This window comes from Atractosteus spatula, chromosome 9 (genome assembly GCF_055471065.1).
Source record: "Atractosteus spatula isolate fAtrSpa1 chromosome 9, fAtrSpa1.hap1, whole genome shotgun sequence".
Classification (NCBI taxonomy): Eukaryota; Metazoa; Chordata; class Actinopteri; order Semionotiformes; family Lepisosteidae; genus Atractosteus; species Atractosteus spatula.
Genome location: NC_142714.1, coordinates 46,911,247 through 46,927,763, shown reverse-complemented (window position 1 = coordinate 46,927,763; position 16,517 = coordinate 46,911,247). Strand labels below are relative to the sequence as shown.

Here is a 16,517-nt window from a genome sequence, read left to right as displayed (position 1 = left end):
AGCACTTTAAACCCACAGAGGTCCCTACTGTGGTTGCAGCTCTGAAAACACCTTTCTGTCTCTTAGCTGTCAGAGATGCTTCAGAAATTGGGTGCTGCTAATTATTAGGGACTCTTTAATTAAGCATAAAGGCTAAGGGCAGAATTGATATTCACCTGGGATTCAAGAATTTGAGACTATTGTGCATTTTTCTTTTCTACCAAAGCTAAAATTTCACTACAAGAATGAATAGATCAAGAAGGATAAGTAAAGAGAATGTTTTTTCAAAAAGTCAGATAAAGAGGAAGATGTACCAAACATAAAATATGTTTGTTGGACACTACTGTAGTCTATGTCTTAAAATGTTGAACTTCTGAAATCACATAGGTTGTGTGGAGACAGCTGGTTGTCAGCCAGGGGTCTTCACAGAATGTCCAGAAACATTTCACTAAGGGTGAAATAAGAAGTAGTGTGTAAAATCATCCTTCTTCCATGATGGATCTGCTGACGTGTGGATCTGGATTCAATATTTTATAATTAATAGCAGCATTATTTATAATAATTATATTTAAGCCAGATGTTATGTTAAAATTGAAGAGCCAGATAGAGAGAGGCCCATTGGTTGGTAAAAAAAAGTTTAATCTCTCCTGTGTCTTATTCAGGATCTGTCTTTTTCTTCTTCTTTAGGATCCTGCTGGAATATTTGAGCTGGTTGAAGTTGTTGGAAATGGAACATATGGGCAAGTGTACAAGGTTTGTTCCCTTATTTTACAGCTAGATCATGTTTCTTCCTTCGCTGTAGTCTTTGAAAGTCTAGGTAATAGCTGCTTGTTTCAAGTTAAATTCCAGTTTGCTGTTATGATTTACAATATCATTTTGTTTTGTTGCTGCAAATTCAGAAGTAAAGTAGTTTCAATTCTGGAGAAGTAAGGCAATGCATATTAATTTGTAGTTTTCTCTTTCATATTAAACTTAATGTAATCATCATTTTTACATTTCTACATTTCTTATTGTAGATGTTTTAATTTCTGTTACCTTGATGTTTTTTTTTAAATCCCCTTATGTGCAAACTTTCTTTCCCAGGGTCTACACAAATATATGTGTATTTAAATGTGTTATTTGACTTCTGGTAAAACCATTTGTGGTTTCAGTAAAGATACTTTTAACACTTTTGGGTGGGGTCATCATGTTTATGAACGTTGAACTTGGTGTTGCATCTTCAAGGCCTCACACAAAGCAGCAGTGGCATAAGAAGATGTTTTTGTCTATAATGTAATTTGCAGATAACATCTGTTCATTTTGTTTGCTTTGTGGTCTAAGTCCACTTGAGACAAAGGCAGATTTACCAGAAGAGGGTTGTGTTAACTGCAAGTACCTGGTGACTATAATCTGAATGACAGAATGAACAGAAAAAGATTAGTACATAGAGGTAGCTGCTACTAAAACATTTGCTGTAAAACAAATCATATGTATCTGGATCAAAAGAGTAATAGATCACAATTTCATCTACAGTACATTGCAAGTTTCAGGCTTTTTTTTGGTTTGTGCATTCAATATATTTTGAATGGGGGAGCACAGTTCTTTTCCCAGGCATTTTTAAAATATTTTATTTTGGAATTTGAGCTGACATTGTTATCGGTAATTATCGTGTTACATGACCATGCACCTTATCATTTCAAAAGCAGTGCACACATTCTCAATAATAACACAGGAACACATTGTTCATGGAAAGTAAGTATTCAAAAGTACTTTGGTAAATAAAATATCCCTTAAAAGGACAATTGAATATAAAAAGCTTTCTGACACAGCATAAATGAAAGTATTGAGCACACAATTCAAGGATATCAGACTACTTGTTTAAAAGAACACAATGTAGTTCAATAGGGAAGCTTTTTAGCTGCTTATACAGTAGTAAAGGTAGTGGAGTTTCAGTGTGTCATACAAAAGTTTCATAATCATTCAATTGTCAAATCCTAGTTTTAAGCATTTCTGTCATGATGCATTGCTTTGTATGATATTTAATGTGAGTGTGCAAAGGTTCTGCTCAAGCATATTTACTGTCTTTTAAAGCCACAGTGTATGAAACAAGATGCAGACAGCCTGGTTTCCCTTTCTCCTTACCTCTTTCCCCTCTCTCCCCTGGAGCCCCATATAAACAGGAACATAAGTGGAAGACAGAACAATAGCTTATCCTCTTTTTACTGAAGGTTTGCGCAGTGATGTTGTTGGTCACCAGCTCATATACTCTGTATTTACTATAACCACAGGATAAAACATCTGCTGTGCACAACATTGTTTAACACACAAAGTGTGAGATTGCTCAGTGATCATTTAAGACAGCATTTACTGATAGGGAGTTATGTGCGGAACAGCTCCCCCCGACAAATCACCAAATATTGAAACACCAAGCCAACTAAGCAATGCACTCTTTTTTCCGTCCTAAAGTTTTTGTTTTCATTTATTCATTTCTGGAAATGGTACCTGCGCCTTTTGACAGTGAGCATAATGAGTCATTCTTGGAAGTGCAGTGAAATGCACTGGTGGTAAGGTAAAAACACTCAGTGTACTGATGATTTCTCTACATTTAAGATTGTTCAGCAGCAGCATCTCATAGAATCATATACCTGTATATATATATACGTATGTATCAAAAACCATTGTGAGCAGAACTGAAACTTGGGGTGGAAAAACAGTAAAATAGTACCCTTTTTTGTTAGAGTGGTAGTTACTGGTATTTCCAAGAAACCCTTTCTCTTCCTGAAGTTCATGATAAACAGCATGCTACCTAAAACAATATTGAAACTGTAGCTAAGCCTCTAAATATGTACTGTATATAAGAAAAATCAATGAACAACAAGAGCTCATTGATCCAGACCCCTCTCTGTGTGATTTCCTTTTTAAATATCTTAGAAAATTGACTTGGAAAACATATCTTGATAATTTACTATGGATGAAAGGTGTTCAGAGAGCTGTGTAAAAATAAATTAGCATTGGGTACTTGGCAATAATTGAGTAAAAAGTAAATATAGAGTATTTAATTGATCAAAAAATGTTTTTTAGCTTGTAATTATCTGTGTAATGCTTCTAAGTTCTGTTTGCTCCAGGTAAAGTGTTAAGGCCTTTATGTGCAGGAAATCCTGGTTTTGAAAGCTTGGCACAGTCACTGACAAACATGACTGATGGGAGTTCAGTTTTGTAGCTTACTTTTTTTTTCTGGTATAAGAACAGGGGGTTTAACAGGACAGAATAAAACATTTCTGAGGAAATATTAATGTGACAAAAATACTAGTTTGTGTCCCTCTGTCCATGTGTAAAAGGCTGAATTGTTTTTTTTTTCAAACCAATACTTGTCTTTAATAATTTACTGAGTCTGATCCTTCTTTTCCAAAACTTCTAATGGGTTCCACTATTTTTGTTCCGTGTTGTCAATTATGTCTCTAGAAGCAAAGGGCAGGGGGACATCAATGCAAATCCTTTTGTAAAAATATATAAATAGGACATCCCTCTGCTGGGTCTGTTTAAGTAGCTTTCCAGCCCTGATGTTGCTTAACAAGCTTTTTTCATCATGTAATTCTGAGAAAAGGCAAACCAGCTGTGCGATGCAAAAAGTGAAAAGTGAATACGGTATGTTACAAATCTGTCAGTAGTTGTGTTTCAATCAGAAAGAAACACAAGCGTAGGTCTCTTGTAAGCAAATGTGACACGTGCCTTTCTCTTCTCCGGTTCTATAAAAACGCCACCAATAAAGTTCATTTTAAAACTAATCTGCAGACAGTGCAGTGGTAGCTTTGTTGTTGCTTTAATTTCTGGAGAAGTTGTCCCATTAATCTGTTCTAATGTACAGTACAACATTAGCTTTAACATTCTAATGAAAAAGATTTTGTTGTGCTCACACAGGATGTTTATTTTTCACTTACCAAGTCCTTGCCAAGGGTCTGCCACATGTGACTTCCTATCAGCTAGACTAGAAAGCAAAGCTTTTTTTCCTCAGGAATTCTGGTAATAGAGACCAGGGAAGCAGGTAGTTACTAATAATTTTTAAAAACTAAATAAAAAGCCCTTTTGAGCTATCTATGAAAAGAGTTTCTAATGTCAGTGAGATCTAGTTAAAAGAAAATAGGTTAAAGGCTACCGGGAGCATGCTAGGCGTGCTTAAGTCCTCTGTCAGTTACTCATGGAAACTCTTTCAGCATGTTATCAAATGTTTTTCTCTTTTATTCTTTTGGTACCTGAGTCTGTACCAGGAATCCCCATCATAAGTGCAGTGCTGGTTTTGTGAGATCTTAATCAAGCGGTCAGCCAGGTAATAGTGACACACAGTCAGTAGCTTTCAATCAGCAGGAATTTGTGCTTATCCACCCTTGACTGTCTTTCAGGTCAATGTGTCAGATCTTTCCTGTCTTACAAAAGAATAAATGTTCATGCCTTACATCCTCTGTTACAACATTGACCATTGGCTTATGCTATTGCAAATCTGAAAAAGAACTATGTTTCAGTCCTACAGTATGTACATGGATTGAGTTATAAAACACTATATTCCTCTGCTTAGTCTTAGAAAGGTACTGTAATTGTATTGCTTGTTGTACAAACATTGGGTCAGACAAACACAATAGCAAATTCAGACTTAGTAAATATATTGCACATGCAGATTTGCTAGGAACAAGTCATTTCTTTTTCACCAAAGGATGTACTGTAATACTTTCAGGAAGACATTGGCTTTGTACTAAGACCAAGATTGTTATAAATTATATTAAAAAAATAAAGAAATCCACCCTCTGGATAGCCAACAGTGAAACATAAACCAGAGGACAAGTGAAAACTACAGGGAAGGGCATTTAGAATGGAATTGAGAAGACAAACGTTTCTACAAAGGGTTCTGGATGCATCTATCCATCCATGTTGTTGAAGCTGATACCCTGGCTTCTTTGAAGATCGCTTGGCTACTAGCAACTAAATAAAGTCAGATGAGGCTGGATGTTAATCATTCCTTTTTTTAATTAATTGTGATTAGATTTCAATGTATACGTTATGAATAAAGACTTTTTTTTAAAATTCAAAGATTCAGTTCATCAGAGAATCTTGCTTCCCTACATCTATTGGCCTTTAAAACACCATTTTGTTCCCATGTGTCTACATAACAGAAATATCTTCTCTTGTCTTTCTAATTTGCATGCATTTTTGACTAATATAGGGGTACCTCAGTTCAGAGATTTATGAATTACATGGATGTGCAGTGTTTTAAGTCAAGGTCTTTTAACTTTTACAGTTACACACATTTCACTATTACTTTGGTAAAATAGTGTTTTATATAAAGCTTGCTTCAGGAGCTTAGAGTAATTAATTCCCTTTTGTTCTACTTTTAAAGAATGTTTTAAACCAAGTACAGTAGTAAGAACATACTGTACTAGCCAGTGCAGGACCTTAAGATACAGTACAAAACCTGATCTATTCACCTTTGTCAATTTTTTTAGAGAAATATACCTTTGAATATTCTTGCCTACCATACTTGGTTTTATATTTTACTTTTCTCAAACAAGAAACAACATTTTTCATATTCATTACAATCCTGGGCTAAATTTCGAATCCAGTAGTGAACTGTCCCCTTCTATTTACTGAACGCAAGAGACTCTTACTTCCCTTTATAAGTATGTTACATACCAAAGATAGATTTTATATCTTTCATTTCCATTGGAACAGTCCATTGGAAAGGATTGTTATTCTGGCATGTCTGAAATCTGTCATCAGTTTTGCCTTTGTTAGTAGTTATTAATTAAATCCTTTCATTAAAGATATCCCACTTGAGAATCAAGATTATTGCCTACAGATGGTAAAATCATGTCTGATTTTTTTTTAAAAAATTGTTAGCACATGTACACACTTCAGATTGCTGTAAAGAAAAAGAAACAAATGTCATAATACTGTATTAATTAATGGTTCAGGATACAGTTTATCCACTTGTGATGACTTGGGTTAGTATATGTATTTATAACGTTAACATAGCAGTTCTAAAACTGTTGTCTGCTGTGGAAGGTCACAATATTGGTGAAAAGAATAGTTTTTTTAAGTTGGTGTCAAAGCATTTGTCTAAAGCATAATTTTTCATTGACATTTAAAATTAAATTGAGCTCAGCCTTGTCCAATTAGACTTGAGTTCAATTTATTATTTATGATCTCAGCCTGTTTAGAAATGATGGGTACTGGTTAAAATATGTATATATTTAGAAATGTTAAGAAATAGACATTAAGAAATAATTTGAATTACTGTATTAACAGTTCTCTACTCTTTAAAATTCAAGATTTCAGTGAGAGTCTAGTACTTCTGGACCTTTGCCTTTTGCTCAATAGGGTATTTGGGGAAAAAAAAACAAACTGAAATTTTGATTTTGCCTTGATGTGTCAGGTGCTGCCGAGAAGAAAGCAAAAACAAGATTTGTGGTTATCGTCTTTCGGTTTATGCCGCATTCAGACTAAAACGAATTGAGGATATGGCCTGAGGAGGCATTTAGCTGTCTTATGCTTTGGGTTTAGAGACTGTTTAGTTCCTCTTCTGTTTAATAAATGTGAGACATTTGTGAGCAATATACCGTAAGTCACATAGATTGCCTGGACTCTTTCTGGATGACTAACAGAATTTTTTTTTCAAGTGTGATGCTTGCATTGCTGAGGTGTATTTTGTGACCGTGTGTGCTTAGGGTGGAGCTCCATTTGTGGTAAAAAAGGAAGACAAGTCGCTTCCTGAATGTATTATCTTTTCCAGTGTTTGAAATTATCTTTATCATGCCTCCTCCTGTCTTCTAAGTCGGGGCAACAGAGAGACTATTAATGTTTGAAATTATGTAGTGCACTAGCCCTTTTCTCATTTAGGGAAAAAAGCGGATTGTTAGTAGGGAGCATATGATAACCCTTTATTGCCCTGAAGCCATCCTTTCCAAGAAGTAACTCTGTTCTTTTGTAGCAGAATTCTGAATGTGTCCCAGAAGTCCCTGAAAGATATCACTTTGAAATGCAGGAAGACCCTGGGTGTTAGGGTGATCTATAGCCAAGATTAGTACCAGTCATGCGAATGTCTCTGTAAAACCACCTTTACTGTCAAGACTTGCCTTAAAATGACAGTTGGTTTCATGGTTAACAGAACTGTTGAATATATAATAGAAGTCTAATTAAGAGCACATTAGGACAACTGCTTCTAGAATTTAGTTCCAGACAAAGCAGTCATGTGGTGGATGTTGATACACTGTATCAGAGCTATGAATAAACTGTCATCTACAGCTGTTCATGGGCTCCAATTTGCTTTAACCTCAAAAGGTTCCGTTTTTCTGCTAGCAACATGTTTGTCTTCCATTCAGCATTGCTTCCTGGATTGGTTTATGATCGAAAACTCAATTAATATAAAGGAACATTTTTAAAGAGATTAAAAAGAATCCTAACTTGCTTAACGGTCAAGCTACTTTGGGCCACAGCCATTGACTTTCCACTCAGATGTTAAGTGTAGTTGTCATGTCCTACCAAAGTAACCATAAAGTAGCAGTACAACAGTAAGTACTGTACAGTTCTTAAACCCTAAAGTTGTCAAATGTAAAATCACCTTGTATGTGCGTTGCTGCAGCCTAAAGATAACTAAAGAATTTCTTTTCTGTCCATCATTCTGTACTTCAGAGATGCAAATATCAGTGCAGAATGGTCTTTAAGAGACAGTCACCTTTTCTTTATGGCTTGCACTCCATTTAATCATCAAAGTTGACATGGTAGAGTAGCCAAGTCCAAGAAAATCAATTTTCCTGGTCTATCCGGCAATGCACATTTTACTCTACTAACTTTAGTTATGTACAGGGTATTGTGAGACGGAGAAAAAGGTCAGACAGCACAGTGGCCGGTAGGAGTGGTGAAATAACAATTTATGAATGTTTATCACTTCTTCTTTGTGCCATCACAGGTTAGTCCACCTCCTTCCTTCCAAATACAAAGCCTTAAGAATCTAGCGGAGTATGAGACATGGAGTGGCTGAGTCATTGTACAGTTGATAAAGAAGAATGATCCGTGTTAATAAATTGTGTTAATAAAGGGTGACTATTATCATTGCTGTGTGGATATGTTTGGGAGAAAAGGGAACCACAATACAAGGCGTGATATTCTTCTTTGTGTTAATATTCTTTTTCTATATTACTCACACTTCTTTCGGTATTGAGCCATAATTGGAATACTCTGGAATTTAACAAGACTTCTATCTTACTGCAGTCTTGAATATTATTAGTACATCATCCTGTATTTGTTTTGCAATAAAATTTTGATTGTGACATAAGGCCTTATATTCTGTAGTCGTGCCAGAAGAAAGGTTGTGCGTTACTGCAGTAGTGTACAGTACATAAAGTTGTACAGCTATAAAGTTAGATGACATCAACTGTTTCTCCTTTTGCAAGTTACTTCCCTGTTCTATGGGTTGCAGGGCTCAACAGTGCGCAGCTGGCACTGCAATCACAGAAAAAAAGTGATTAGCATATTCAGGCTATGTTGCACCCCTGACGAGATATCTTTCGTATGTCATTAGGGTTGAGAAAGTGCTCGTGTTGTGAAAATCCTCTGTAAGGACTTACATGGGTCACCACGTGGCTGAAGAAAGGAAGCTGCCTTCTTAACGTGTTTCCTGCTTTGCTGTTCAAGTAACTGGGCTCCTACCCAAATGGCATAACGTCACAAATCCCTCCAGTATTGAATGCTGTGAAAGAGCTTTTGGTGCTGAAATGTGTGCTTTCCAAACAGATTTGAAAAGGAAGATGACAGTGGTCCCTTTGCTCAACTGCTCAAAAATTGTGCTGGGAAGTGATAACCTTTGAACTCATAGGGAGGAGGCAGTAGAGCAGACAGTCGCTGCCAAGGATATTTCTGTCAGAAATAAGAGATTTCCTTATTTTCCCCTTTGGTATTTGGGAGACTTGCTCCTACCCGATTACATTTTACATATTGAAAAGAGGAAAAATAGGAAGAATAAAAATCCTCAAATTAAAGATTTCCATTACAAAAAAGAATAAAGAATAAATAGTTGAATAAAATAGAAAATACCAAAGGTGTTGTTATAGGGCCTAGGTACCTGTATAAGGAACAACTCCAGAAAGACTGGTTCATAAAGCAAGTTATTTTTTTATTCCTTGGTAGAAACTGACACTTAAGAGTATTGAGAGTGAAATTCAAAAGCTGTCTGTAGAGTGTAAAAATAGTGAGGGTGCTGAGGAAATGATCCATTCAAAGCCACTTATAAAGCAGTTGCTCCAGTGTAATTGTCTTTATTAACACTGTTGTCTTATGATATAAAACATGGGCATCCACTACATATCGAATTTGCTAAGGTATGCATGTGTCTCTGGTTTTTATAAAAGCTTCATTTGTTTTATGTGTTTCTGTTTTTCGTTTTTAAATCTTGATTGTTGTGCATTAAGTTATGGAAATAAGTACAGTGAATAGGTTGTTATTTATAGTACTCCATTTTAGTAGGTCACAGTAGTAGTTAAAACCAGTCTTAACACAGATTTACAATGCTTTTCTTATATGGTGTTTGAGTGTGGTTTTTTGCATGTTTGAAAATAACACTTAGGGGTCTCACTCTTGGCTTTTATGTTACTAATGTGAGACTTTGTGGTTCACATGCATTACACAAAAAGAACACATTCCTTCCCTTTTTGTATTTGACCTACATTTTTCCAGTGCTGGGAACAAATAACACACATATAGCAAATATTAATTTTGTAGACCAGTTTGGAATTTTATACATTAAATTGTGTGGTTGTTTGCCAGGACAGGGTGGAATAATGGCATAGCAGTTAGTCCTGCTGTCTTCTGTCTGGTGTCTGCATGTCCTTCAGTCTTTGTGTTTCTCCTCCCCCAGTCTGTTCTTCCAGTATAGGCTCTGAATTGCAACAACTATTGCAAGGAACAAGCAACTTTCTGATGGATTGTTTGCAACGTTGGGACAAATATATGTCCCTGTCATTGAACAAATAAGTCTCTGTTTATGTCTTAAACCTGCTTGTTTTCTCTTTTTTATGTTCTCATATCAAGCGTAACCCTAACCTTGGTGTTTTTGAAGTCACACCGGTGTCAGTTATGAATTTCAATATGGACTAAATTTGCCACAGTCCAATATATGCTGTAATAAGCACAAAGTGCTGAGTTGAGAAAACTGTTAACACATTGGAAAATCAGAAGAGATGATAAGGAAACATTAAAAATCATCACAGTACAGCTAAATTTGTATATTCACTTCTGCGCAACAAAGTCTCAAACTTTGTATATTGTTTAATCTTTAGTGGTTTTCCTTCCTTTCGCAGTAACACTATGTTGGTCTTTGAAGGTATTTTTCTATTGAAATTGTAGCCATGTTTTTTCAAGCTACCAGTTAAGTTTGATAGCTGTGTATTTTGTAGTACGTGCAATACCTTCCTAGCTTTATGGATGTGACCTGACAAGTGTGACATACGGATAATTTTATTTGATTAAGTAAAAATGATGAATGAGATGCTTTCATACTGGCTGCTCACGCACAATTTACCATGGGTTGTTGTGGTCAAGTTTGTGAAGGTTCTAATCATTATGAATTTGATATTTCTAAACGGCAAGAGTGGTTTCTTCTCACTCTAGATAAGCTATAATAACAACAGCTGAAGTTGTTTATGAAGTATAAAGCTAGTGGGGGCCTTGAGTAAACTGTTGATGCTTGTATCATACCTACAGTACATTGTAACTCTTGATTGGATCTAAGATGTCCATTTTTTTTCACAGTAGCTTAGAAGCATATTTTATTAGAATATATATACTGTATATATATATAGTATAGTCTGTGCTACTTTCTATACCATTAGGTCTGTTAATTCAAGTTGTGTTGTGTTGTCAAGATGCTTAAAATGCCGCACAGATATGTTTTCAAATTACCTTTAAAAATACATTAGGATTTATTCAGTTTTTGTGAGCTTTCAAATTATTGAAAAAGAGGAAAGTTTTCAAAATAGCAATATACAGTACTTACTATGCTAGAGGAGCATAGTGTAATTCTAAATGTGTTTCAGTCAGACACCCTACAGACTACAGTCTTCTCTATTTTCTGTAAAGAGCAGTGCCCCTGAAAGACGCTTACACATGCCTTTTTTTTTGTTGTGTCCTGTTTTCCTAACCCATATGCAGTGTAAATCATGGTCTCCACTCTTTATCTGGCTCTCAACAGTACATTACAGTCTAGAAACAGAAAATAAATAAGTTAAAGACCGATAAAATGCACTGAAATGTGCGTGACATTTGTTGGAGTTTTAAATTTGTTTTCAGGTTCAGAACAGCTTCAGTTTTTTAAGATTTCAGTGAGCTTTTTCCAGATCAAACAATTGAAGGAAACAGAGCTTGAGATGTTTTTTTTTCCTCTCTTTCAACTGGCGACTAAACAGGCACCATACTTTTGCATGCATTGACCAACAAGGAGCTGTTTAAATCATTTGAGTTTGAGCCAAACACTTGTCAAACACATTCTTTGATCCCATTTTGTGGATGTCTTAGGTAGAAGTAGCTAGATAGCACGAGGAAACTTTCATTCTGTGACAGCAGTGCTTATTTCAAGCCACAAAGTATTTAATTTCCCACCATCAGAACTGCAGGACTGACCTAAAATAACTGGCTTTTCAGTTTTCAAAAAGCTCTGTATTCTCTCTCATGTCTCATAAATGCACCATGCCCTTCAGTATAAAAGCCGTGTGTTAACGAGTGAAAGTGTGTGGCAATAACAAAGGCATGACACAAACTCGTGGTTAGCTGGGGAATAAAAAGCATTTTTGTGAGAATGAAAAGCTTAGTGTCAACTCATTTTGAAAAAATTAGATGCAAAAAATGGGGATCTCTGTTTTCAGTGTTTTAATGTGAGAGTAAAATATTGAGAAATAAGAAATCATTCTAAGCATTGCTTATCCAGACAGTTTGAAAAGTAACTATTTCAGTAACATCAGTAGAGGGACTGCTGAGGTTTTTGATTTATTTATATAGTGTATGTATGTTTATTAAATGTGCATATTGCAGTAGGATCCACTGTTATATAAATGTCTAGGTTTTAGATGTATTTTTTAAATTACATTGCTTTTCCCTGTAATTTATGGTTTTAAAGCTGCTTTCACCAAAAGGTTCTTTTTCTTGCACTTTATGTTGGGGAAACTAAAAAGTGTGAACTACGATGGTTGTATTTGTATGAATTAAGATAAGCATTCTGAAAATCATGACAAACTACACATGGTGGCATATGGCAAATTCATCAAACTAAAGATTTCTGAATTGGGATCTTATTATGTTGTTTTTCAGTGGTATATTCCTGATATATGTATGTGTTTTTCTCTGTGTGTGTATTTGGCCTTACTTGCACATTTCCATCAGCTTTGCTCTTTAGTTGATGACTGTCTGCTCTCGTTGTGGGGAACCATGGCGTGGTTATTAATTAAATCTGGTGCCGTGGAGTTAAGAAATGTGCTTACGCTCTCTGAATTCCAAATATACACACATTCAAACATTCATGTTCATTCAAACCTTATATATACATTTTATGCAAAACCAAAATTGTGTTTTTGCTTTCTTTAAGGGAAATGACCAGACATAGGGTTTAGATTTATAATTCTGATGTAACCAGGACATATTCAATTGCTGTGATTATCACATTGCAGAAGTGTGCCACAATATTACCACATGATGAGCCTAGCACATGCAGATATGCTGCTGCCTTCTGAGATGTTCTCCCTAAATAACTTTAAAAGGATTCTAATGAGCTTTGTTCTGTCTGTTAATGCCTAAAACAGTGCACAGGAGATGCTTTTCAAATGTTGAAAGCTAGTGATTTGTTACATAAGCTTACAATATATAAATACAAGTCTAGATGTAGGTGAATTACTACTATATATACACTATGTAGAGCAGGAGGAGTGTTTGGAACTCAAAGTGATGTAAAAATCTGTAGTGAAATCACTTGTTACTTTGTTTTAAAGCCTTCATATTTTGTCAATAGACAATAATAATAATAATTGCTTACACTTATATAGTGCTTTTCTGGACACTCCACTCAAAGCGCTTTACAGGTAATGGGGACTCCCTTCCACAGCCACCAATGTGCAGCCTCCACCTGGATGATGTGACGGCAGCTCACATCACATCAGCTATCAGTGGGGAGGAGAGCAGAGTAATGAAGCCAATTCATAGATGGGGATTATTAGGAGGCCATGATTGGTAAGGGCCAATGGGAAATTTGGCCAGGATGCCGGGGTCAATGACAATGGCATACAACAGTGCAGGTTAATACCAAGGATTGGTGATTGAGTGTTTTTTCTGAATGGTGGTACTGTAAGTGCACTTTTATTGCAGTGCTGAAGTGACTACTGAAACAAATCAGTCATTGACATTCACCGTATGCTGTTTGATACTTTCAGGGAATACTCAAGTTTCCCAACATGGTCAGTCACATTTGGTCTAAGAATATTACCATAGAGTGTCGAGGATGTCGCTTTGGAAAACAGTATTGTATGCCATTTTATCAAATTAAATATTCTCGTACAATATATTAACCATTCTATTAAACATTTGGACCTTTGTATGATTTTCTTTTGTTAAAATAGAACTCTCCATATTTCCTAACTATAAAAACACTTATGGAGTTACTTGTCTCCTACAAGGGAGTCATGATTTTAGAAGTACCTTATGTTGAGATAAAAGGAATAAACGAGTACAGTAACCTAATTTGTAGAACAATGTTTTAAAGTACGATACTACATTAAATAATTGGTGTTATTTGCATATATACTGGTTAAGAAGGAAAAATGTAAAGCCAGATGAAAAAGCCGGTATTATATGTTTTAATACTTGTGGAAAGGTTATTGTGTTATAGAAGTTAAAGCCTAAATTTAAAACCTTCACAGTAATTACAGTATTATAGAAGAAAGTTGGAATCGGGAAGGGGTTAATTATGACTGTTGATAAATCAACCACAGAGCCAGCTACTATCTGCCCTTGTACAGTTTGGGTTTGCACTTTCCTTGTGGTTTTCATTGAGGGTTCTGTGTTTCTTGGTAACAGAATCTCAGATTAGTTGTTACAGTCCTTTACTGCATATGAAAAGCAACACCACTAAAAAAGTTGAGGTTTCTTAGAAAAGCACAGGTATGTAATAAAGCACATAATAAAAATGTTAAAACATTTTTATCTCTTATGTATTTTGTATAAATTCAACATGAGAGATGTGGGGAAATTTTCTTTCATTTTCTTCTGAAGTTGTTCATTAATAATTCTGTAAAGCATTACTTTTTACTTTTTTTAAGGGGAAGTTTTGTTTTGGTAAAATATACATCTCCCAAAGGCCAGTGTCTTAGCAGTGTGAAAGAATTGCATTGTTACAAGTGGGAAGTTTGTTTTGTGAATTTCCATCCCTCTGGGTCTGCAAACACCCCTTGAGATTTGGTTTGTTATCCCTTCAGTGCCCTCATAAATCCTGTTTACTCGCAAAAACTTTCCTTGTTTTGTTTTCTAAATGCAATGCCGTCTTCCTGTTCTACTTTCCCTTTTTTTCCTTTTCTAATTCATCTTTTATGCCGTAAGAAGACAGGCGTTGAAGTCGTTACGTTCACTTCAGTGACCAAATGACTTAAATATATGACTGCTGTCGCACAAATGAATTGTTTCATGTATTCTCGAAGGAAGCTAAGATGACAATCGCATTTGTGAATTCATTTTTGAAAGAACAAATAAAATTCTGAACAGTGGGAGACAGACGTTAATCTATTACAGGCTGTAACGGTGGCATGTTAAATGTAGGCCTGACGGAATTTTTGTAGCTGGGAGGTATAACAAAAGCGAACATTTGTCAGCATCATTACCACCTTGTAGCCTGATCTCATCGAATCCAAGAAGCTATGCAAGGCAAAACTAGGAACAAAATAAAACTAGGTTGTTGCTAGAAGTGTGTTGGTAGACCAGTAGGTGGCACTTTTCCCTCTGGACCAAAACTACCAAACCAATTCTTCTGTTTGGTAATGGGCTGCTCTTTTGTAGGAGATGCTGGTCCTTCACATGAAACTTCTAGATAAGGTCATGACAAGCTGGTCACCAAAAAACCCATGGCACCTGGAAGAAGTGTAGGGATGTTAGTCCTAGTGTCCTGGATAAGCTATCCAAGGCTGGGCCTGGTCAGCGTGCTGTCCAGGATGCTGGATGACCAGGCAGATTGTACAACACTGTTTTACAGTCTGGTCATCCTAATGTTCACCCTTCATTCAAATAGTGAAGGAAGTGCATTGGGTTTCTTGCATTAATTAAACATGAAAACTTTTAAGACTACCAGTAATAGATATGACAAAAAAACAAATCTTTTTTAAAAATTGCATGTAGTGTCTAAATATACTATGGTGTGTAGTGTGTGTACAGTGTTTTAAAATGTACAAGTATTCCCATTCCAGCAGTTCCTATTTTGTTGATCCCTCCTTTGGCTTTGATAATGGAGAGAATGCACTTCCTGAAGCCTTTTGTTGGGTTCAGGTACTTCTGATTAGAAATTGGTGACCACTTTTTTCATGCAGAACATCTCCACAACATTTGAGCACATGATTTGTGTCTGTAAACTGCAATATTAGGTTCATACCACAAATGTTATATTGGATTGCGCTTTGGAGATTGTGTTGGCCAATCAGTAATGTTGATATTAAGCTCCCTTTAGCATATGGCTGTACATGTGCAGGTGTGCTTCAGGTTGTTATTGTGCTGGAAAGTTCATTTGTCATTAGGCTTAAGCGTCTTAGCAGATGGAACTGGATTTCTGGATACATTCTGAATTGCTTTGGAATTCATCCAATCCTCATTTCTGAGAAGAACACCAGGAATAGAATATGCGATACAGTCCCAGATTAATATACAAACACGTGTACCCACTGTATGTAATAAAAGGGATTCTAGTCCTTTGCAACGTGAGTTTTACCTTTATATGCTAATCATTCTTCTGGTGAGACTGTCCTGTAATTCCATTTGTTTTACCAAACACCATCATTTGGTCACATTTAAATTCAGAACCACGTAGTTCTGTTTGACAAGTTTGTTCCTTTTCCTTTCATGCTTGCAATGGAATTCTACAGCTGACACCAGATTTCTGTTGTCAACCTTGGAATTATAGTCATGGGGAAATTGTGTCCTGATAACGGCAGGATTGTTGCCCTTTAACTTTCTTATGACCACTTCCTGTTGTGGTAGCAACCATCCTGTTAGCCATGAACTTCTTGATACCACAGGATCGAACCTGGAATAATTTGTGTTTATTTATGGCCGTCACTAGAACTGCTGGGGTGAATAAGCTTTCCTTACATCTTGGGACAATTCTCTGATCTTCCTGTGATGACATGGTATTGAGTGTTGTGCTTCTGTGTCCTGTCTCCTTTAGCAGAGTGTGGAAGTTCACATGGTGCCCAAATGCTTTTATGAATGATCTGAAGCAGCATGGAAGTACCAGATAACTGAAATTCATTTTTTACCTTTTCAGTACTTGGAAAAATCTG

General features: G+C 35.9%; 1 protein-coding gene across 6 annotated transcripts in view; it reads left to right on the top strand.

Annotated features, from left to right (window-relative positions):
- The window catches only part of LOC148828668 (mitogen-activated protein kinase kinase kinase kinase 4), a 62,427-nt gene that overhangs the window by 643 nt on the left and 45,267 nt on the right, over positions 1-16,517 (top strand). For all 6 annotated transcript variants that reach the window (XM_088925712.1, XM_088925714.1, XM_088925713.1 and 3 more), the window contains exon 2: positions 667-732. In XM_088925712.1, the coding sequence (XP_088781838.1) occupies positions 667-732 (66 nt within the window). The remainder of the gene's footprint in view (positions 1-666; positions 733-16,517) is intronic.